This window comes from Gopherus flavomarginatus, chromosome 3 (assembly GCF_025201925.1).
Source record: "Gopherus flavomarginatus isolate rGopFla2 chromosome 3, rGopFla2.mat.asm, whole genome shotgun sequence".
NCBI classification, from domain to species: Eukaryota; Metazoa; Chordata; order Testudines; family Testudinidae; genus Gopherus; species Gopherus flavomarginatus.
In genome coordinates, this window is record NC_066619.1 from 5,100,377 (window position 1) to 5,123,637 (window position 23,261).

The window sequence follows — 23,261 nt, forward strand, 5'->3', positions numbered from 1 at the left end:
GGGATTATGGTACATTTCCGGAGGCCGATCAGAGAGCAATAACCCAACACCTTGTTCACACTGACACCCGTGCATTGTAGCCAAGGTGCAGCAAACGTTATTCCTCTCGCCAAGGTAGCCGCAGAGTCAGAGTGCTCTACGTGCCTTGCCAGCGAGGACAGGGAGTGAGCTATGGTGCCCAGGGCTCCTTTATGCGCACTAACTTGCAAGTGTAGACAAGCCCTAAGTTGATACAACTGCATCACTCGGGGATGTGAAAAATCCACCTCCTTGAGCAACACATTTAAACAAACCTAACTCCCAATGTAGACAGCACTAGGTCACTGGAAGAACACTCCCATTGACCTAACTACTGGCTCTTGGGAAGGTGGAATATCTGCACCAATGGGAGAGGTTCTCCAACCAGTATAGATAGCATCCTCGCTGAAGTGCTGCTGCAGCTGTGCCGGTGCAAAGTTTTAAGTGTAGACAAGTCCTGAGTACATTTTCCCTTCTAGTGAGAGAATGTAATGGGAGATCTCAAATCAATGAAGGCTACACTCAAAAAGACCTCAAGACTATTGGAATATGCTGCTCAAACAGTTTCCCTTACGTTTCTACTGCCTGTCCCTCCCTCCTCACAGTTATCTCCAGACTTCTTCTCCTTGTCAGATCTGTTCCGCCCCCAACAAACATTGAACTTTTTGAAACTTTGCAGAGAGAAGGGTGAACCATTTAAGAAATATATGTTTGTTGATGATGTTTTAAAGAAAGTCACACCAGTGAACTGGTGGAAGCCACTTAAGCACCTGGATTCAGAGATTGCTGAAGTGATAATGCTGTATCTGTAATGGGACAGTGTAATTCAGGCTGATGAAGTTAGAATCCATTGTGAACATTCTTTGCTGATGAAACAGGGTTTGTTTCAGTTGGACGGACACAAATTGGTTAACCATATACGGGAGCCTTAAATTTAATATCTTATTAATACTACATTGGATTAATAAAACTGACAGAATTTGACAGTCTGATTTACTTTATGCTACTTCTGCTCTTAGTTTTAATCCTATATTGAAACCATGCTGCAAGGGAAACAAACAGACCCACAGAGGACTTCAGAGCCAGCACTTGCGGGGTTCTGGGATACACGGCTGACCATTCTGCATTAGAAGAGCCTCCCAGGGTGATCTCCCAGAATCAGGTGTCACATGAGTCACAGATTCTCACAGACCCATGCCTCGCAGAATGATCCCAGAAAAACTAGTGTGGGGCTCCTGCTCCACCCAGGAACTGCTTCAGGGCAGTATTTCTATAGAAAGAGCTGATCCTGGCCTGTGAGCATTCTATGTGGAACAGAAGACCTGTTTGCTATAGAAAGGATTCATGTTCAAGCTGGAGGAGTGGGCGGGTGGCAGGGTGGAAGAGGATATTTATACAGAGACTTTTCAGTGGCGTCATCACCCAGCCCAGACAGGCAGTCAATTATTTTTTGGCAAGGTCCAAATTTCTTGGGCAAGGTCTAGTCAAGGTCCAGGTTCCAGAGAAAACAGTAATAAATAAATGAATAAAAAGATTTGGGACCCGTTCAAAAGCATCTGGCAGTCCGGATTCGGCTCCCGTCCGCCTATTTACTAGCCAAGAGAGGCAGAGTACAAGTCAATAGAATTTCAAAATAGACCTCTACCCTACTATAATGTGACCCGATATAACACAGGTTTGCGTATAGCGCGGTAGCAGCGGGGCTCCAGCGGCGCTTTAAAGGGTCCGGGGCTCCGGCTGCTGCAGGGAGCCCAGGGCCCTTTAAATCACTGCCAAAGCCCTGCTGCCGCTACCCCGGCGCTGCAGCAGTGGGGTTCGGCGGGCAATTTAAGGGGCCTGGGGCTCCCCGCAGCCAGAGCCCTGGGCTCTTCGAATCACCGCTGCAGCCCTGCCACTGCTACCCGGATATAACGGCATTTCACCTATAACGCGGTATGGATTTTTGGCTCCCCACGACCGTGTTATATCAGGATAGAGGTGTACAGCAGAGAAGGGGTTGTTTCTTTTTCAATGACAAAGAGTTAACATGAAGGAGGAAAACCTAATCATCATGCAAGGCTGCTGATACAGATAGTGAGGTTATTCAAAGATAATAGCATGGCACTCTCAAGGAACTGTTTTGAGGGCAACACTTGTTGACAATTGCTTTCTTTTAAGCTGCTACCCTATTGTAGATACCAACTGCATGCAGCCATTTCAATTAAAACAGACTTCTATTTGGATTTGACATTCTCCTAGGGTGTTTGCAACACAAAAGTTGCAGACTGGTGCATGAGTGTGCGAGTGCATGAAAACCCATTAATGAAACTGACTAAAGAGTCTGCTCAAACAAAAAGGAAACCGAACACCCTCCTTTTGTTGTACAAATTGAATTAAATGCAACCAATAAAAGAGCCGCAAAATGGCATGAATTTGTTTGATTTTTCTGAAAAAAAATTAGATTTGCATGATCTAAAGTGATGCTAATAACACAGGGACAAGAAAATTTGGGCCAGCATTCCAGATTTCTAACCATCATGATGGTGTGTGCAATCGTTGTAAACACATCTATAGTAGAGCAACATTTTAAAATTGTATCTTATTATTTAACCTGGAAATGTCCCTTTCAGGTCGCTGAATTATATTGTTTAATTTGTAACTTACAAGAGCCATGTCCCACTGCAAATAGATCCTTGTACTTCGGATTCCTGTAACAAGAAAATAAATGTAACAGAGTATTAATTATTAATTATCTAACTCAACAGATGTGCATGGGCTTCATGGAATAAAGCCAGATTACCTGCTCAAAAGAGCGGACAGTCTACGGCTTGATCCTGCAGACACTTACACATGTGACTAAAGCTTTGCATGTACCTAATTTTTCACAGGATCAAGACCTATGTGTGGACTCAGACAACAGAGGATGATGGCAACACATGGAGTGGATAAGGAAGGGCTACGTCAAAGATGACAACAATAAAATTTCAGTCTCCAGGGCTCCCTGCCTTGTACATTTCACAATCACTGAAAATATGCTTTTTAAAAAGCCATATATCTTAGAGGAAGAGAGAAGAAGTCTCAGTTTCCACCACTGTGGATACAGGCGCATAGCAACTGCCAAACTATATCAGAACAAGGGTCCACTCACTCACTTATCTTGTCTGGCATTGGCCAGTGAGGGGTGATTCAGAGGAAGGCATATAAGTTCCACAACATAAGATCGTTCACACAGATTTTGTCTTTGCCACTTCCCTATTTGGGCTCAGTGATTTTTATAGCCTTCTTCCAAAATTCATGATTGTATGCCAGGCTGTCATGCAAATTGGTCTCTGTATGGTCTGCTGATATCTGGTCCATGTATTGAGTCTTTCGCCTCTCCCTTGCTCGTCTTCCATCCACAATCGTTGCAAGGGCCATCCTTCCACAACTGCTCTCATATCTCTGCTGAACATGCCCCTGGGCACGTAGCCTAGCCTCCCTCAACTTGTTTCCAGTTAGGGCAACCCACATTACGCACCACGCAATCTCATTTTGTTTCCTATCACAGAGCGTCCAACCATTTGACCATCTCAACTTCTTCATTTCCATGGTGGAGAGCATACTGATTTCTCTTCTCGTGGCTGGCCAAGTCTTTGTTCTGTACATTAGGATGGGTCAAATTACAGTTTGATACATTCTCCCTTTTAACTTTATTGGCACCTTTTTAATCATAGAAAACTGGGATCAGCTCCCACCATTAGCACCAGGCAGCTTTGGTACGGTGTCGGGCATCACTCAGAAGGACACCATTGTCACCAACCATTGAGCCTAGGTATTTACATTTTTTTCACCATTCTAAGCTCTCTGCCTGTAATATCCTTTATAGTGGGTCCTGCTCCTTCAGTTATCAAAGCCTCGGTCTTAGCAACATTCACTCGAATCCCAGATGCACAAAACTGTCTTGCCACTGTTCAGAGCTGGCTTGCAGGGTCTCATAATCTTCTGCACATATCACTCTGCAACCACTGAGCAACATATTCCAAGGCAGCTCCCTTCATATACTCTCACTAATCACATCCAAGACATCCGCAAACAAAAAAGGGCTCAACGCTGACCCCGGGTGGAAGGCAATGTTCACTAGAAATCCTCTGCTGTAGCCCCATGTGGTTTTAACGACATACTCTTTCCAACATATATACCTGGATAAGGATAAGACAGACCTATCCTTCCAGCATATCTCTCCATCACAAACTCCAGCAAACAAATTCTCTTGGTACACGATCATATGCCTTCTTGCAGTCTACAAAGACCATTCACTTCCACAAGGAACTTCTTGTCCCAGCTGGTGATCAGTTTATTCCCTGAAGCATGAGGACTGACCTGCCAATACTATACTTTTTGATATAGAAAGCTTTAATAACTAATCCTTCTCTGAAATTTACTAAGCTATTTGTCTCAATGATGGCTATGTGGAAGGGAATTCCACAGGTTAATTTTATGTTCAGTTAAATCATATTTTCTTATCCTTTTAGTATTAGTTGAATTTTAATGCTTCTTTCTTTCTCTCTCCATTTTTACTTATAATAATGACGGTAAGTGATCATTTGCACTCTTCAGGAACAAAACCCAGGATCCAGACTTCCCTGCTCTAACCATTAGATCTACTGTCACTACAAAAGATTTGAAAAACACAAATCCATACCTGGGACATACAAGTCTTTTGTTCTCTTTTATTTAGTACTTATTGGAGATGTATAGCAGTAATTATTACAGCACAAAATACCCATGAAAACTGTTTTTCCTCCCTATTTTGCTTCTCATTTTAGCTTTATTCTGTAATTCTCACACAACTGTCTCTCCAGTATTTTTTCTAAAATATACTTACTGCAGTGGCATGAATGAGATTAAACTAGAAACCGTTGTTTTTCCGTCCTTGGGCCCTGATTCAGCAAGGTACTGAGGCATGTGTCCAACTTTATGGAAACAGTAGTCCCACTGACTTTAAGTATCTTGCTGAATTAGGGCCTTAGACTGTGAGCTCCTCATGGGTGTTACCATAAACAATCAATAATAGATAATAAATACATAATTCTCCAATTTCTTTAATAATTCTCTCTGCCCAAGGTGTGTCAGAGATAGAAAAGACCTAATGGGACAACCTTTCCCATATGGAAGCCCAAGATCCTGCTGCAAAAGAGTATATACTTGCAAGTGTGTACATGTAACATGGGTAGCGGGGAACCCTGAGCCCACCAGCCCTGTTCCAAGACCCAACGCCCTGTAGAAACAGGCCTGTAGGGACATGTCTCTGAGGGAGCTGGGAACTGTAGTGGATGGGGTGCGGAGAGGCAGGTCAGCTGGCAATCATATGACCAGCTCCAGATTTATCAGACAAGCCACATTAACTAATCTTAAGCAGTGAGGACTGAAGGAGAGCAGGGCAGATCTGATTTTCCTGAGCTCCCAGGCAGAGGGAGCGGCAGGGAGAAGGAGAAGTCTCAGCTGAGAGGGCTGCAAAGCTCTGTGAAGTCTTAGCGGGGGGCTATATTGAAGGTAAAGGATTCTAAAGACTTTTGAGCACAGAAGGAGGCTATGTGGAGGCTGACACCTGTTATCAATTAAAAAGTTAAATTAGGCCTGGGGAGAAGCTGAGCATTATTGTATGTAAATAAATGAGACCTTAGAAAGGGAAAGTTAATCTGAAAGTATCAGTGGTGATGTTTTGGATTGACAAAGAAGAAGGTAACCCGAGATAGCAATGCTAGATTGGGCCAGGCCCTCTGCCATGTACAACTACAACCATTATAACCATACAGATAGCTACTTAGGGCTCCGATTCAGCAAAGCATCTCTGCTCAGGACCGCGCTTAAAACACATGCTTAATGGACAATATGGGATTAGAAGTGCTGTCCTGGAACAGAGACAGAGGGTTGGTCTACCCTGCAATTAGGAACCCACAGCTGGCTTGTGCCCGTTAACTCAGGCTTGTGGGGAGAGGGGATGGGGAGAGCTCAGGCTAAAGGGACTGTTTAACTGTAGTGGAGATCAGGGCCGGTGCAAGGAAGTTTCGCGCCCTAGGCGAAACTTCCAACTTGTGCCCCCCTGAGCCCTGCGGCAGCTCCCCACCCCACCCTCCACCCTGAGACACCCCACCCCGCGGCAGCTCCCACCCCGGGGATCTATGCAGCACCTCCCCACCCCAGCTCACTTCTGCTCCGCATCCTCCTCAAGCACACTGCCCCCGCTCTAATTCTCCTCCCCTCTCAGGCTTGCGACGCCAAAGGCAGGTGGGAGAATTAGAGTGGGGGAAGCGTGCTCAGGGAGGATGCGGAGCAGAGGTGAGCTGGGGTGGGGAGCCCTGTGGCAGCTCCCCCCCAACCCTGAGGCACCCCACGGCAGCTCCCCACACCCCCCGGTCCCGGGAGCTGGGCAGCACCTTCCCACCCCAGCTCACCTCTGCTCCGTGTCCTCCCCGAGAACACTGCCCCCGCTCTAATTCTCCTCCCAGGCTTGTGGCGCCAAATAGCTGATTGGCGCCACAAGCCTGGGAGGCAGGAGAAGTGGAGCAGCGACCGCACGCTCAGGGAGGAACCGCTGTAAAAAAAAATGGGGGGCACCAATTTTTGGTGCCCCCAAATCTTGGCGCCCTAGGCAACTGCCTAGTTCGCCTTAATGGCAGCACTGGCTCTGGTGAAGATGTTCAGGCTCAGGCTGCAGCCTGAGCTCTGGGACCCTCCCACCTTGCAGGGTCCTATAGTCTAGGCTCCAGCTTGAGCCTGACCATCTACATCGTGACTGAACAGCTCCCTAGCCTGAGTCTGCAGAACCCGAGTCATCTGCACGGGCCAACTGTGGGTTTTTAACTGCAGTGTAGACATATCCTAAGTGTCTCACTTATCCTTTTGCACATGCAATTACCTAATTGGAACATGCGATTGCATCAGCACTTTATCCTGCTCTTTTTTTTCTGTGCACAGACCAAAGCCTCTGCTTTCCAAAAATATACTCATTAACTCATATAGTTCTTTTCCTACCTCCCCCATGGCCAGTGCAGGACTGACCCTGCCTGTATGTTCTCCAGAGATCTGTCCAATCTGGTTTTACGATTCTCAAGGGAAGGGATTCTTATTTGTTCCATTTATTTAACCTCTTTGCCCCGGTGCTCCACACTAAGTCAGCGGTGTGCTCATGTTCCACTGAAGGGCAATGGAATCCGAACATGTGCCTGGCACATTCAGTACCACAGCAGGTGCCAGCTGCCCAGAAGCACCTGCATGTTTATCCACCACCAACAAATAATCGTTGAATTGAATTATTCCAAACAATGTTCCCAGGGAAAGCATTCAAATGTTTTTATACAAAATGCTGAGCTTCTTGCCATGATAACGGAGCTACACTGCCGAGTGATGACAATTCACAGGGACACTGGCTTGCAAGATTGTGTCATTTCATTCAAATCTTGGCCAAGGATTATGAGATAAAATCTGCAACAAATAAACTCACCAGCAGATGGCAGTAACTGCAAGCCTCTTGGCTTTGTCATACTGAAACTTCCACAGTGGAAGGAGAGTCCCCTCCTGGTCTCTGTATTCATCAGCGGGATCCTCAAAATATTTAAAATCTAAAAGGAGAGGAAACGAAGATCAGTGCATTCAAAAGGGGTCTGCCTGTAACCAGTGCCTGCGGGTGGAGCATAAGATCATTCCTCTCCTCTAGCTAAGGGTAGGCACCATCACAGCTCTTCAGAGCTTGTGCCAAAGGCACTTCTCACGCCTGAGATTTATTATTAGTACTCAGTAGTGCCTAGAGCCCATAAGTGAGGTCAGGGCCCCACCATGCTAGATGCTGTACACACACATAGCAAGAGATGGTCCCTGCCCCAGAGAGCTTACACTCTAATCAGACAAGACGGATAAAGAGTAGGGTTGCCAGGCATCTGGTTTTCAACCGGAAAAGGGATCCTGGCAACTCCGGTTAGCGGCTGCTAAAAATGCAGTCGGCAGCATAGTGAGGCTAAGGCAGGTTCCTTGCCTGCCCTGGCTCTACGTGGCTCCCGGAAGCAGCTGGTACGTCCAGCTCCTAAGTGCAACGGCAGCCATGGGGGTTCCATGTGCTGCCCCTGCCCTGAGCGCCAGCTCCACAGCTCCCATTGGCTGCAGAAAGTCCAGAGAAGAGCAACAAAAATGATAAAAAGGTCTAGAAAACATGACCTATAAGGGAAGATTGAAAAAACTGTGTTTGTTTAGTCTGGAGAAGAGAAGACTGAGAGGGGACATGATACCAGTTTTCAAGTAAATAAAAAGTTGTTACAAGGAGGACGGGGAAAATTTGTTTTTCTTAACCTCTGGAGACAGGACAAGAAGCAATGGGCTTAAACTGAAGCAAGGGTAGCTTAGGTTGGACATTAGGAAAAACTTCCTAACTGTCAGAGTGGTTAAGCACTGGAATAAATTGCCTAGGGACGCTATGGAATCTCCATCACTAGGGATTTTTAAGAGCAAGTTGAACAAACACCTGTCAGGGATGGTCTGGATAATACTTAAACCCTGCCCTGAGTGAAGGAGACTGGACTAGAGACCTCTCGAGGTGCCTTCCAGTTCTATGATTCTCATCTCTCACTGAACACACAGGACTGGGCCCTTACATAATAAGCATCTTTGGGCTGTGGTCTTGCCTTCCTGCATCTTGTGAAGCACCGGATATTCCACTGGATAGTGTCAACCTGGGACTCGAGAGACCTGGGTTCTACTCCTAGCTCTACCACTGGCTGACATTGGGCAAGTCGTTTCACCTCAGTTTTCCCATCTGTAAAATGGGGATAATTATACTGCACTCCTTTGTAAAAGCATTTTGAGACCTGCTGATGACAAGTGCTGTATAAAAGCTAGGTATCATTATTATATGCAGGTCACTTTGGAGGTAGGTAGACAGCAACAGTAGATTGTGGAGTTCTCTCCCAATACCTACATGACCAGAGCTTCCCACGCCACAGGGACATGTAGGAGACCCTACAGTGGTCAGCAAGGCAATGGGCCGTGTCGTAGCCCAAAGGCCTCTGTTCTAACATGGCATCTGTATGGCCAATTGTTGGTCATCTAGAGGTCACACTGGTACCATGTGCAACACCGTGGTGCTGTGTGCAATCTTAAGGTGCAGTGTGCAACATTAGAGTGCCGTGTGCATTTTCCCGCTTTTTTTGCCTGGTCACCTAGGGGTCAGGCTAGTGCTGTGTGCATAATACTAACGTGCCATGAGCAAAGGGATCCAATCTGACCAATCGTAGTTCAGTTCAAACGGTCAGACTAGGGTCGTGTGCAAAACCATGCTAGTGTGCTGGGTGCAGCTTCTAGCAGCTTCTAGGGTGCCGTGTGCAGATTCTATCTACGTAGAGGGCGCCAGCTCGGAGCCTGGAAGGTGAAGGACCTAGGGACCAATCAGATTGTGACAAGTGTAAAAGAGCCTTTGAATAAAACCATACCTCGCGCCAAAATCTGCAGGAGTATCCACATACTGACTGAAGGACCCGATCAACCCCTCAGCCAGGGGTCTCCTCTGGATATAGCCGGCTCGGGACGTGACATTTATTATTCAAAGTTATCTTCTACGGATTACGGATTCAGTATGCTTCTGGTGTCTGTACGGCTGGTCACCTGCACCTGGAATACCGTACTTGCTTTCTAATTTTCTGTGAATACTCTGTGCTTTGCTTTGCTGCTCCTCTTTTTCCCCTCCCTTATTTGGTGCAGAACTGTATATTGTTGTTATTCAGTATAAAGTGTGTGTATACAGCATATGAAAAGTTGAACTGTTGTATTAATAGCTATTGTTGGTGTATTTTATGATATTTGGTTAATGTGCGCACAGTTCGTTTAATTTGGTGTATTTACCTTGATTTTTAAAGAGCAGATAATTCTGAATTATTTGGTTCCTTCTTAATGGATGTAAATAAATTGCTTCAAGTTGTGTGAATGTTCTTGTTCTAATCATACTGCTAGTTGGTAAAAGTGCTCCTCCCCAGCCCAAGTTGTGATTTTCTCCCTGTTAATAAACGGCCACGTGGTGTTTTGAATTTTCAGTCTGTCTGGTTTTAATTTTCCTCTCTCAATTAAAAAATTCACCGAACCTGCATTAGGGACGGACAGGTCGGATCCTCAGCTGTGCCTCCAAAGAAGTCAATGAAGCTCTATTGAGTTACACCAGCTGAGAATCTGGCCAACTATATTGATATCACCCTCCTGTTAGCAGAAGATCTCCTCTTTGAATCAAGACAAAATTTAACTCCACCAGAAAATGCCTCCCCAGATTCCCTGTTGTAATCTCTCTAGGGTTATGAAGATGTAACACCTGCACACTGCAATGTTTTACTTGCGGTACGAATACATACTAATCCTTGGCACTTCTGAGGTGCTTTCACACTGAGGATCTCAGGGCCTTTTACAAACTCTCACTAATTAATTTGTCCTCATAGTATCCCTGGGAGGCAGAGAAATATGACTAGCCTCACATTCCTGATGGTGGAATTGAGGCTCTGGACAGGTAAGCGGTTTGCCCAGCATCATCTACTTATTCACCAGCAGAGCTAGAAATAGAACCCAGGAGTCCTGACTTACATCTCCCTGCCCTAACCATTAGGCATTAGAATAAAATGCTGCAGCCCTCACTTGGGGTCTCTGCCAGGGAGGTAAAGCTTTAAACTGACCTCAGGGCTCCAAAGGAGAGGCTACATGGGCTATATATAGAATCAGTAAATCCTCCATGGTCCTGGCCATAAACCTTCCCAGGCCAGTGCTATGTTGGGGACTGTGTGGGCTGGCTGTGCCCACCCCCATGGAAGCAATACTCTGGGTGTCTTATACTGCCCTCATGCTCCCCAAGGCAGATTTTCCATTGCTGGGAAGGTTGTGTCGTGGCTTCTGTCAGCTGAAGGGAGTCTGTCTAATCCTGGGCTGAATCTAGCTTGTGGATTTTAAATAAGGAGCAAGCAAAATGTTACTGGCAACCTTTGGACCACTTAAAGTGGTCAGTTAGGGCAAAGGGCAGCCTATCAGAGGTGGCCTTTTGTGCAGATTTCTCTGTTACACAGACTGACATGGCTTTACGTAACATTCCATGAACTATTGCACTTTGTCATGGTGACTTGGAAAGGATCAACATTGTACAGCCAGCCGGTAGAGCAAACGGGAATTCTTCTCCGTTACATTTTTCACCAATCTTCTTCCTCTCCATGTACAGGTGATGATTCCCTGGGAGTCACTGTGCCAGGTGAGGCCACAGAGTTGATAACGGTGAGTAGCCTCTGACTTCTCTGGGGAAGTGATCAGCAACATGGTACTGATCAAGGGCTTGATGCATGGTATGGTACTGATCAAGGGCAGAACAGTCAGTTGTAACTAATTATGGTTGGGCTTTCCAATGGAGTCAGAGTGTTAGGCATCCAAATACCACTAAATAGAACTTTCCTAGACCGCTTTGAAAACCCACAACCTGAATTCTCGAAGGAGCTTTCAGCACCCTTGTCACAACGGTGTGCTGGTCTCTTCCGCACAACTGACATCTGAGTGTGAATGAAAGTCCCGCGGTGGGGGCCGTACCTTGTGCAAGGTCATCAAAGGTATTCTGATTGACCATCCGCTCCACTATTTTAGCTGCCTTGGTCACCTTGGTTACATCATCACTCTGCCAAAAAGGAAAACAATGAGGAGCAATTTTACAACTAACATGCTGAAAGAAAGGGAAAGTATTTCCTATGCCGTGGTTCCCTGAAAATTAGCACAGAGCCCCCCTCTCCTGTTGGATCTCTGGTCTAAGGGGCTTCGGGGTCTCATGTGGACAAGCAAAGATCAAAGGGTTTTAAAGTCTTTCAATAAATCTCTGGGAACTCGACTTTAAGTTGTATGCAGATCAACAGTCTGATATAGCACATAGCTAACGGAGTCAGTCACGCTGCGGGGGAGATTTTCAAAGGCACAAAAGGCGGCTTTGTGTCCAGTTGCCTATTGGAGTCAATGAGAACCAGGCTCTTCACTGGCTTAGCACTGTGGAAAATTCCATCCTGCAGGTGTGGTGCTACCAGTGGCGCCGGAACAGGGGGGCCAGAGGGCCATGCCCCCACCCTCACTTTTAAAAGTAGAAGGCTATTCCCTCCCATTTTTTACCATCATAAGGGTGAGCAATGAGGAACGGGGTAGGGGGGAAGAGGCAGCACAGGAGCTGGGTCTTGGGGAAAAGGGCAGTGCAGGATAGGAGCTCAGGGAGAAGGGGTGGCGGCTTGGGGGGAAGGGGCACTGAGGGAGCAGGGATGGTGCTGGGGGGGCGAGGCCACAGTTTGGACACTGATGGTCCCAACCACACACACTTTTAGGGACCTTCCGTCACTCCTGGGTCTACTATGTGTTGACAAACATTGATAAAGCCCTGCACAACGTTAAACCCTGTGTAGACTAGGGAGGGATGTGCAGTTCTTTGGCTCTGTCCTAATGGGAATTCCAGGGATGGGCACAAATCCAAACTCCTTCCTTCCCTGAATTCTGGGGACGTCCAAACCCTGCAGTTCAGGTCTGCCTCCAGGTCCCTCCCAGGGTTACACTGATATATCGAGGGGTATGTCTACACTGCACACCACTGGTAGCAGCATGTGGGGTATGCGTAGCCACACATGGCAGTGAAAAGCAGGCTGCTCCCATACTGAAGTGTGCAGCTACATCCGGCAGTGAAAGGCTCTGGCAGAGGCTGGCAGCAGGGAAAGGCTCTGGCAATGGGAGTTGGAGCCTTTAATATAATATTTTTAATTTAACAATTGGAGATATACCTGCCTCCTAGAACTAGAAGGGACCTTGGAAGGTCATTGAGACCAGCCCCCTGCCTTCACTAGCAGGACCAAGTACTGATTTTTGCCCCAGATCCCTAGGTAGCCCCCTCAAGGGCTGAACTCACAACCTGGATTTAGTAGGCCAATGCTCAAACCACTGAGCTATCCCTTCCCCACTGCCTCCCCCTGACAGATTTTTTTCGTCACTGCTGGAGTTTTGCACTGTCTGTACTCCACTCACCTAAGCAGTGCCTCGCTGTCTGCACTGCTGTTTATACCCATGCTCAGGAGTCCTAGGGTTCTCCCATGTGTGGAGAACTCAAAGCCAGGGGCACTGAGCTTTGATATTTTGCCATTCAAAATCCTGCATCCACACATCCTAAGTGAACCTCCATTATTATCTTTATTATTTGAATTACCAGACCCCATCAAAGCCCTGTCAACACCTCAAAGACCTCCATCGTCAGAACATGCTAGGCATTGAAGGCCAACACCAGGGCATACGCATGCTCGGCCACGAGCCTCACCATGACTTCACTCCATTTCACAGGCATACTAAGACCTGGAATTTATATAGTGCTTTATTTCATGTAAAGACACAAATTAATCCTCACAGCCTCCTGGGGAGCAACATCGCCCCCTTTTACAGATGGAGAAACAGATAGAAAGATGGTATAACTTGCCAAAGGCCACACAGAAAGTCAGTGGCAGAGCCAAGAATACAACACAGGAATGCCTGGCTCCCACACCAGTGCACCTTCCTTCAGTCTATACTATCTTCATATTGAGCATATACACCTCTACCCTGATATAACACTGTCCTCGAGAGCCAAAACATCCTACCGTGTTATAAGTGAAACCGTGGCATATCGAACTTGCTTTGATCCAACAGAATGCGCAGCCCCCTCCCACCGCAGAGCGCTGCTTTACTGTGTTATATCCGAATTCATGTTATACTGAGTCAGGTTATATCGGGGTAGAGGTGTATCTAACATCAGGTATCCTACAAATGCTCAATGCTTTGCGTCCCCGACAATGCATACCAATGCTCCTAACCTTCCATCTCTGCTAGATCTCAGATATGCCTGGCCATTCTCCTACATGCCAAGGCACATACCACAGTTAGAAGTTCTGCCATTTTATATCTGAGTTCCTTCAGAACTCTTGGCTGATACCATCTGGACCTGGTGACTTATTAGTGTTTTATCTTTTAGCTTCTCTGCGATGGCCTTATCTTCACTGAGTGCTCTGTTAGCACCTTGGTCACTGCAATAGAAGACCTGCAGCACAGCCGTGGCTGGCCTGGGTCAGCTGCTATAGGCTCACAAGGCTCAGGCTGTGGAGCTAAGAACTGAAGTGTAGATGTTGGATCCCGGGCTGGAGGCTGGGCTCTGAGACCCCACAAGTGGGGAGGGTCTCAGAGCTTGGGCTTCAGCCTGAGCCCAAACATCTACACTGCAATTTTCAGCCCCGCAGCCCAAGTCTATTGACCCAGGCCCTGAGACTCATGTTTTACTGCAGTGTAGACGTTAGCTTAGTGACCCTGCTGTCTGCTTCTCAGGCTTGCTACTTCTGGAGTACTAAAAAAATTCTCACCGTTAGTTTGTGCATCTGTAGCAAGTTGCTTCTTGCATTCTTTCTTGGCTTGTCTTATAATACTTTTACACTTAATCTGCCAGAGTTTGTGCACTTAAGACATGACTTCCCAATTTTAAAGGATACCTTTTTGCCTATAATGGCCTCCTTTACTCTGATGGCTAGCCGTGGAGGCATTCTTTTGGTCCTCTTACTTTCTTTTCTAATTTGCGGTATTTATTTAGTCTGAGCCTCTATGCAGAGGTGCAGACTCACCCCTGTGGCACCTCCTGCTGGTGATTTCCAGGAATTAGCTCTCCAGCCTCCAAAGCACCCTCTGCAGGCCAGTTAACTGCTACCATTTGGCCCCCCATGTCCCTCCTGGACCTGGTGCCCTGTTAGCTGGGGCGCTGCCCCCTGGCAGTAACCCCTTTCTCTCAGGGTCTCCCCTCCCTGGAAAACCCCCACCCACTATCCCCACCTCATCTCAGTATCAGGCTACTGCCAGTCATCATCTAGCCCCTGCACCCTGGGGCAGACTGCAGTATCAGCCACTCATCACTGGCAAGATTGGGTTTGGACCTGCTGCCTTTGCCTATCCTTGGGCTGCCCTCTGCAACCCTCTGTGCTAGGCCACAGCCTGGGGCTTTCCAGGCTGGAGCTCCCCAGCTCCTCTGCTTTTCCCCAGCCCTGCTCCACTCAGGTACCCAGTCTCTAGCGCCCTACAGCCAGGACCACCTCCCTCTACAGGCCGAGGGAGATTGAGTGGTCTCCTGGCTCACAGGCTCTTATAGGGGCCAGCTGGTCCTGACTGGGGCTTGGCCACAGCTGAGTCTACTTTCCCCAATCAGCCCAGGCTTCTTGCCCCAGCCACAGCCCTCTCCTGGGCTGTTTTCCACCCTGAAGGGCAGGAGTGGGTAACCACCCCGCTACACTCTATTAGGGTGTTTTTAAATCATTGCCATGCTGCTTGTAGGTATTTAACCCTTATGACAGCTGCTTTTAACTTCCATCTAACAAGCAGCCTCATTTTCAAGCAGTTCCCCTTTTTAAAGTTAAATGTTACCATGGTGGGCTTTTTTAGTATTATCCCCCCTACAGGGATGTTACATTTAATTACCTTATGGTCACTATTACCAAGCGGTTCAGCTCTATTCACCTCTTGGACCAGATCCTGTGCTCCACTTAGAACTAAATCAAGAATTGCCTCCTCCCTTGAGGATTCCAGGACCAGCTGCTCCAAGAACCAGTCATTGACGGTGTCTAGAAATTTTATCTCTGCATCATGTCCTGTGGTGACATGTACCCAGACAATACAAGTATAGCTGACAACACCCTTAAATGTTGTACTTTCTGCTTTTGTTGCCTCTTTAACCTCCCTTAGCATTTCACAGTCACTATCACCATCCTGGTCAGGTGGTCAGTAGGATCTTCTGACTGTTATATTCTTAAGCTTCTCTGATGCACAGTGTGCCCTGCTGTGCTCTTCTAACCACCCTGGTGTCTGGCTGAGCGTAATCAGAAGCCAGGCAATTTGCCTCAACCTCTCACCCTGCCATAAACGTCTCTCCCTTACTCTCACAGATATTGTGGAGCACACAGCAAGCAGTAAGAACAATGGGACTATTGGTTTAGCTGAGGTCTAACCGAGTCAGTAAACTGAGCCAGCAAGCTTTTAAACTTCCAAAGGCACATTCTACAACCATTATGCACGTACTCAGCCTATAGTTGAACTGCTCCTTACTACTGTCCAGGCTTCATGAGCCATGGGAGCAAGGGGTAGGCTGGGGTAGGTGTGACCACATGGTGCTGCTAACAGATGGCATGATATTCCAGGCAGGACTGAATCTCCATTAGATGAAACTTAAAGAAGAGAATGACCTGGAGTCATTCCTATTTTTGTCCAGGCGCCCCTGACCAACCTCACCGAGGCCGGCCAGGAGAACCCATGTCTTCCCAGGCACCCCCGACCAACCTAACCTAACTGTCTGCCATCCGCAAGGCAAGGCAAGGGGATGCTCCTGTGTAGCACTGCAGTACCGCATCTGCCAGCAGCACCCAGGAGACATACAGTGACAGTGAGCTGAGCGGGTTCCATGCTTGCTGTGGTATGTCATCTGCCTGGGTAATCCAGGAAAAAAGGTGAGAAACGATTTTTTGCCGTTGCTTTCACAGAGGGAGAGAAGGAGGGATGGGGGCCTGACAACATGTGCCCAGAACCACCTGCAAGAATGTTTTTGCCCCATCAGGCATTGGGAGCTCAACTCAGAATTCCAATGGGCGGCGGAAACTGCGGGAACTGTGGGATAGCTACCAAAGTGCAACACTCCGAAAGTCGACGCTAGCCTCGGTACTGTGGACGCACTTTGCCGACTTAATGCACTTAGTGGGGACACACACAATCGACTGTATCAAATCAATTTCTAAAAAATCGACTTTTATTAAATCAACCTAATTTCGTAGTGTAGACATACCCTCAGACAACCACTCCAACCTCTTTTCTATCCAGCGAGCCAGGTGTCACAGTGTTTCAGCAGAACCCACTTTACTCTTTCCCAGCAGGATCAGTCCCTGCTAACAGGGTGGGACACTTAAGGCAAATGCTGCCATTCTGCTACGTTGCCTTTAGTGGAACTGTCAGTCAGGCCATTTCTTTAGGGGCCTAAATACTGACTTAGGAGACTCATTTTGGGCACTCACTTTTGAAACTCTTGTATTATAACAAGGCACTAACTCTCCAGTTCAAGTTGAGCGTCACCGTCTGTTTAAAGGTGGACTATTCTAAGTGCGCTAAAATCCACATGATGAATTTGGTTGTGTTGAAATTTGCTGTGCTTTATTGGGATGCAGGGTAGGATTAGTGATCCAAATCTGGAGTCATTTGAGCAAGGGATTCCCTAGTGTATAGCCCCTCTCCCCCCAAAAATACTGGCATTTTACAAACTCATCTACATCTTTTAACTTGTTGGGCTCAAACTATGGCTCTGATCCTTCCCAAACTGATCTCAGTCACTTGGGATTGATCTCAGCTAATACCCAGCACCCAATGCCCCTTTAGGGAAGTAATAGAGAACAAGTTGTTAAAGGTAGGTTGACCATACGTCCCGTTTTGGTCAGGGCAGTCCCCTTTTTTAAGCCCTGTCCCAGCCATCCTGACTTTTTTTGGCAAAAGTGAGCATTTGTCTGATCAAGTTGGCAAGAGCAAACGGGATACATGCCCACTTTTTTGACAAAAGGGGGATGCAGAGTAACATGTGGCGGGGAGGAGTGGTGATACCAGCCCCAAGCAGGGGGAGAGGCAGGGCTCCGGCAGGAGGCAGGCAGGGCTTGAGTGAGCAGTGACACCAGCCCCAGCCTTGTGGGGGGCAGGAAGCCATACCAGCTGCACGTGGGAAGGGGAGGGGAGCTTGGGCTAGCCCCACACATGTGGTATCCCATTTTCCCTTTGGGAAATATGGTCACCTGATTAAAGGTAAAGTTCATAGCAGCAGATCGGCACATGCCAAACTGACATTCCTCAAAGAGTGACATGCATATATGCAGCAAGACTAGATTGATAGATTCCAAGACCAGCAGGGACCATTGTGATCATCGCTTCTAATTTCCTGTAAAACACAGGCCAGAGAACTTCCTCCAAACAATTCCTAGAGCAGAGCTTTTAGAAAAATATCCAACCTTGATTTAAAAATTGCCAATGATGGAGAATCCAGATGACCCTCGGTAAATTGTTCCAATGGTTAATTACTCTCACTGTTAAAAAAGTACGCCTTATTTCCAGTCCGAATTTGTTTAGCTTCAACTTCCAGCCATTGGATCGTGTTAGACCTTTCTCTGCTTGACTGAAGAGCCCATTATTACATATTAATTCCCCATGTAGATACTCGTACTGTAACCACGTCACCCCTTAACCTTCTGTTCGTTAAATTAATTAGATTTAGCTTTTTGAGTCTATCACTGTAAGGCAGGTTTTCTAATCCTTTATTCATTCTCATGACTCTTCTCTGAACCTTCTCCAATTTATCAACATCCTTCTTGAATTGTGGACACCAGACCTGGACCCAGGATTTTAGCAGTGTCACACAAATCCAGAGATAAAATAAGCTTTTTACTCCTACTCGAGATTCCCCTATTTTGCATTACCCCTTTGGCCATAGTGTCATACTGGTACCTCATGTTCAGCTAATTATCCCCCAAATCTTTTTCAAAGTCACTGCTTCCCAGGATGGAGTCCACAATCTTAGAATCATAGAATATCAGGGTTCGAAAGAACCTCAGGAGATCATCTAGTCCAACCCCCTGCTCAAAGCAGGACCAATCCCCAACTAAATTATCCCAGCTAAGGCTTTCCCAAGCCTGACCTTAAAAACCTCTAAGGATGGAGATTCCACCACCTCCCTAGGGAACCCATTCCAGTGCTTCACCACCCTCCTAGTGAAAAAGTTTTTCCTAATATCCAACCTAAACCTCCCCCACTGCAAGTTCTTACATCCTGTAAGCCTGGCCTACATTCTTTGTTCCAGATTTATTCATTTACATTTAACTGTATTAAAGCACACATTAGTTGCTTGCAGCCAGCTTACCTAACAATCCAGACAACTTGGTATCAGTGACCTGTCATCTTCATTATTTACCCCTTCCCCAAATGTTTATGTCATCTGCAAACTTTATCAGTGATGATTTCATGTTTTCTTCTGGGTCAGGGCTCTGGGGAAGCAAGAGGGTTTCCATGCAGTCTGTTGTCACAGTAACTAGGAGGTTCAAGATGACATGCAGAGGTCATTGAACCTGAGCTGCATCCATCCCCTGAGAGCAGTTTCCAGAGAATGTGTCTTGTGCATATTCCTTGCATTTTGCAGGGGCTCCTTTTGGAAATTTTGTCCTTACACCAAAATTTCTGATGGAAGAGGGATAAAGTACCCTGAAATTCATCTGCCGACTCAGATTTTACTTTAGAAGTATTGTCAAAGCAAGTCAGCATTAATTAAACAGAGGGAAGAAGAAATATTCGAGTAAGCAGGAAGGTTAATGTAAATCCCCTTTCCTGAACAATGGAACTGAGTGTGAAAGGAAAACTAGTTCAATTGGTTAAGGGATTCCTGAACCACAGCCCCCCTAAAATGAGCTTCTCATAATATTATCCGATTCTTATTAAAAAATTTGTGGAGGTTTGCAGCAGCAAGAGGGAAGGTGGCGAGGGGCTAGAGCACTGCAGGGAATGTGGGGGTTGGGAGGATGCAAGGGGTGGATTAGGAGACAGAGGAGTAGGGGGAGTTAGCGGAAGGGGAGAAATGGAGATGAGTGGAAGGGTAGGGGACAGAGGGGAGGGGACAGGGCTTCACGGCCTTGGCCAAAGAGAGAAGGGATCAAGGAATTGGGTGTCTGGGGCTTGGGGCCTGTCAGAGGCACATTCTCTCCTCCCTTTTTTGAGCATATTCCCTTTACTTATCTCTTTATGATACATTAAAAAGGAACCCTTAAAATGGGATTTTCCTGCTTGTACCTTACTGATACCAACTGTGCTCTGCCCTAGGTTTTGCTGGAGGACTACTTGGAAATTTCACAGTATGTGTATTGGTATTCTCACAATTTATTAGAGGTGGGGGCAAGGCAGGGTGGTGGTGATGGATTTCTAACAAAGACTGCCTTTCTCCAAAACATGCATTAGCCATTGGAATTAAAGGTGTGTTAACAAAAATGTAAAAGGTCTGAATAAAAATCACTTCCCTTCAATTGCACCAATTTCCTTTTCTCAACTCCTGCAATGTCTTTTTTTTCCACTAGCTCTCCAGTCATCATAGTGCCTGTCAACACTAAGACATTTCTCAACAATTCCCCACCTTTGCTAACTCTTGTTCAGCTCCCACAGCATTAACAATGTTGAGAACCCAAGTTTAGACCTGCCATTGGCTGCAATCAGCATCTTGCATTGAAAAAGTCTAATGGACACGGTGGTTAAAATGCTGGCAAGCTGGAGATATGATTGAAAGAAGAGAGCAATTAAACAAATTCATATGCCACCAGCGTATGAAGAACATAAGCAAGGCCATATTGGATCTTCATTGGTCTGCCAACTCTGTTAAGCTGCCTTCAGCATAGGCCAGTGTTCACTGCTTCAGAAGAATTCAATTCTTCTCCCTGTAATGTCTCTTACCACGTGAGTACTACTGTCTGAGGATAAGGAGCAATGTCTCTGCTGATCCTCACAGAGATCAGCAGGAATATGGCCCATGTTCCTCTCATCCTCACTCCTAGGCTTCTCAACTTCATGTCTGAGATTGCACTTTGAAGTGAAGATCAGCAAAGGATTCTTACTCTATTGTACCACAACAGCACCCAGGAGAGTTACACTCTCAAAGATGAATGCTAGACCGTGCCTTAAAGATGATCATCTGTTTTAATTTGGTGAGTATGAAATAGGCTGACTTTTAAAAAAATCTTTGTTTACAGGAACTGAGCATGAGCCAATTACATTCTGTCCAGAAGAAGTAGAAAAGTCATGTGTCAGTTTTCTTATTAGCCAGTTAGGTTGTAACTTTTCAGTAACACAACCATGAATAAACCCCTGTATGGCATTAATATAAATCAAAGTAAGCTGTTTTCTAATTGGGTTACTTTCTCTTTCAGGTTTGATTAATTCTGTATCTTATTAAAATTAATCTTCAATGGACTTGATAGGCCAAATTTTTTTAAAGGTCCATTTGAAATTGATTTTTCCTCTGTAAGCCACTTCGGGCCTGGCTCTGACTCTAAACACAAGTTCACCAGCTAACTAAATTTTTTTTTTGAAGTATAGTATTTTACAGAACAGCAATTAGGTGAATGGAATCATACGCTATGACTGGATAATGAACTAGTGCTTTGAAAATAAATGGCTTGATCTACCATTGATATTACTTTTTGATAAATGCTTCATGTTTACATTTCAGCGGCAGGCCAGTCACAATGTATAACTCCGCTACTTCCTTAGAAACAAGGCTTCTGCTGATGTATAATAAAAAATCCAGAACACATAAATCCCCCTGATGCCAATCCTGTAACTGCTGCACCACCACCAAATAACACATTATAGCTACAAGTCTTCCCTGCTTTCTAAGGAACTTTGAACATGTAGGCTAGCTCCACAACAGGGTTTAAGACAGCCAAGACCCTCATGCCAGCCCTGTTCCCTGCAAACATGCCACCCCAAACAAGCAAAGTGCTAAAGACAGTCACATGAACTGTTCGTTTTCACTCTCAGCTGTTTGTGTGGTGTCCTTGGTCACCTAATGAACATGAGACAGTTACTGCCACTGGGCTGGATAATGAATTCATTTTAAACAGCAGAACTGAGAATAACGAGTGATTAACAAACCACTCACTTCCTGGGTTGAATGTTCAGCTGAACCATTAGCTAACATTCAGGATTTGCAAACATTTTCACAAATACCTAGCGGTCATCCAGGTGCTTCCAAATTACAGCTATGGCCCCATTAATTATAGTGAACTGAAATCAGCACTTATACGTACACAAATATTCCCAAATCCTTTTTGTTGTTGTTTTTCTTTACGTGTTTGACCAGCTCTGCTTCTGAGGAGGCTCAAAAAAACCTATTCAGGATGCACTTAGCCAGTGGTACAATACTGTACTTTACACCCCAAGGTCCAGATTCTGATACCCTTGATACTGTAACTTCAGTGGGCATACTCATGGAGTATGGTGCTGCTCACCAGGAGTAAACATAAAAGATTCTTTGAAGCATGCAGCAGTGTGGTATAATGTAGATTCATTTCTATTTCAGTTTAATTATTTGCTTTTGGCAGTCCCATAGTTCCAAGCAAATAATGATATTGTTGATTTGAGGCCTGATTCTGCCCCACTTACTCCTGCAAGTAGTCCTTACTCAAACTAAAAATCCCACATCTGAAGAAGTAAGTTTTTTACCCACAAAAGCTTATGCCCAAATAAATCTGTTAGTCTTTAAGGTGCCACCGGACTCCTTGTTGTTTTTGTGGATACGGACTAACACGGCTACCCCCGATGCTAAAAATCCCATGGACATTCCCATTCTATGGGACAGCTCACGTACATAGGCATTGCAGAACTAGCCCCTTACACAGTACACCATAAGAGATAGGTACATGTCTAAACCGACAGCCCAATTCTGCTAGCTTTCTGCGTGAGGAACTCCTATTGCCATCAGTCTTTGATCCTGCAGGATTGGTCTGTATGTGTTTATTTACAGCACCATCAACAGTGGTGATGCTATATCAGTAATAAATAATAATAACAATACCCTCGAAATATCAAACATGTCCGATCTAGTTTCCTGGAGGACTGCTTGGTGGTCTCACAGAGCGTTCACTGACAGGTCTCACACCTTAAGTCAAAACACAGAGGTGTAACGTCTTTAACAAAGGCCTTGCCTACCCTCAGAAGTTGCACCAGTTTAAGTTAAATCAGTGTCTAAACCTATTTAGTAAACCTAATGCAAAACCCTGTGTAGATGGTCTTATTTGGCTTTGAGTTTCTTACTTTGAATTAGCTTAATTCGGGGGAAGGGTGGGGCGGAAGGAAGCTAAACCAAAGAATCACTTTTAAACCAAAATAAGAACATCTACGCAGGAGTTTGCTACAGTTTAATCAAATGAGTTTTAAAATACACCTTTAGTTAAACTGGTGCACATTTGTGTACAGCAGTGGTCACCAACCCATAGATCGTGACTGACTGGTCAGTCCTGGAGTCTCTGCCAGTCAATCGTGATCTCTGCCCACAAGAAGTCTGGCGGTGCAGCAAGGCTAAGGCAGGCTTCCTGCCTGCCCCAGCCCCATGCTGGTCCCAGAAGCGGCCAGCACTCCCCTGTGGCCCCTGGAGAGGGGGCGGGGGGGGGCACAGGTCTCTGCACACTGCTCCTGCCTGCAAG

General features: G+C 46.1%; 1 protein-coding gene across 3 annotated transcripts in view; it reads right to left on the reverse strand.

The window, feature by feature from the left end:
- The window catches only part of DNAI1 (dynein axonemal intermediate chain 1), a 313,811-nt gene that overhangs the window by 235,089 nt on the left and 55,461 nt on the right, over positions 1-23,261 (reverse strand). For all 3 annotated transcript variants that reach the window (XM_050943574.1, XM_050943576.1, XM_050943575.1), the window contains exons 10-12: positions 11,569-11,653; positions 7,481-7,598; positions 2,662-2,705 (exon numbers count right to left, since the gene is read on the reverse strand). In XM_050943574.1, coding sequence (XP_050799531.1) covers positions 2,662-2,705; positions 7,481-7,598; positions 11,569-11,653 — 247 coding nt within the window. The remainder of the gene's footprint in view (positions 1-2,661; positions 2,706-7,480; positions 7,599-11,568; positions 11,654-23,261) is intronic.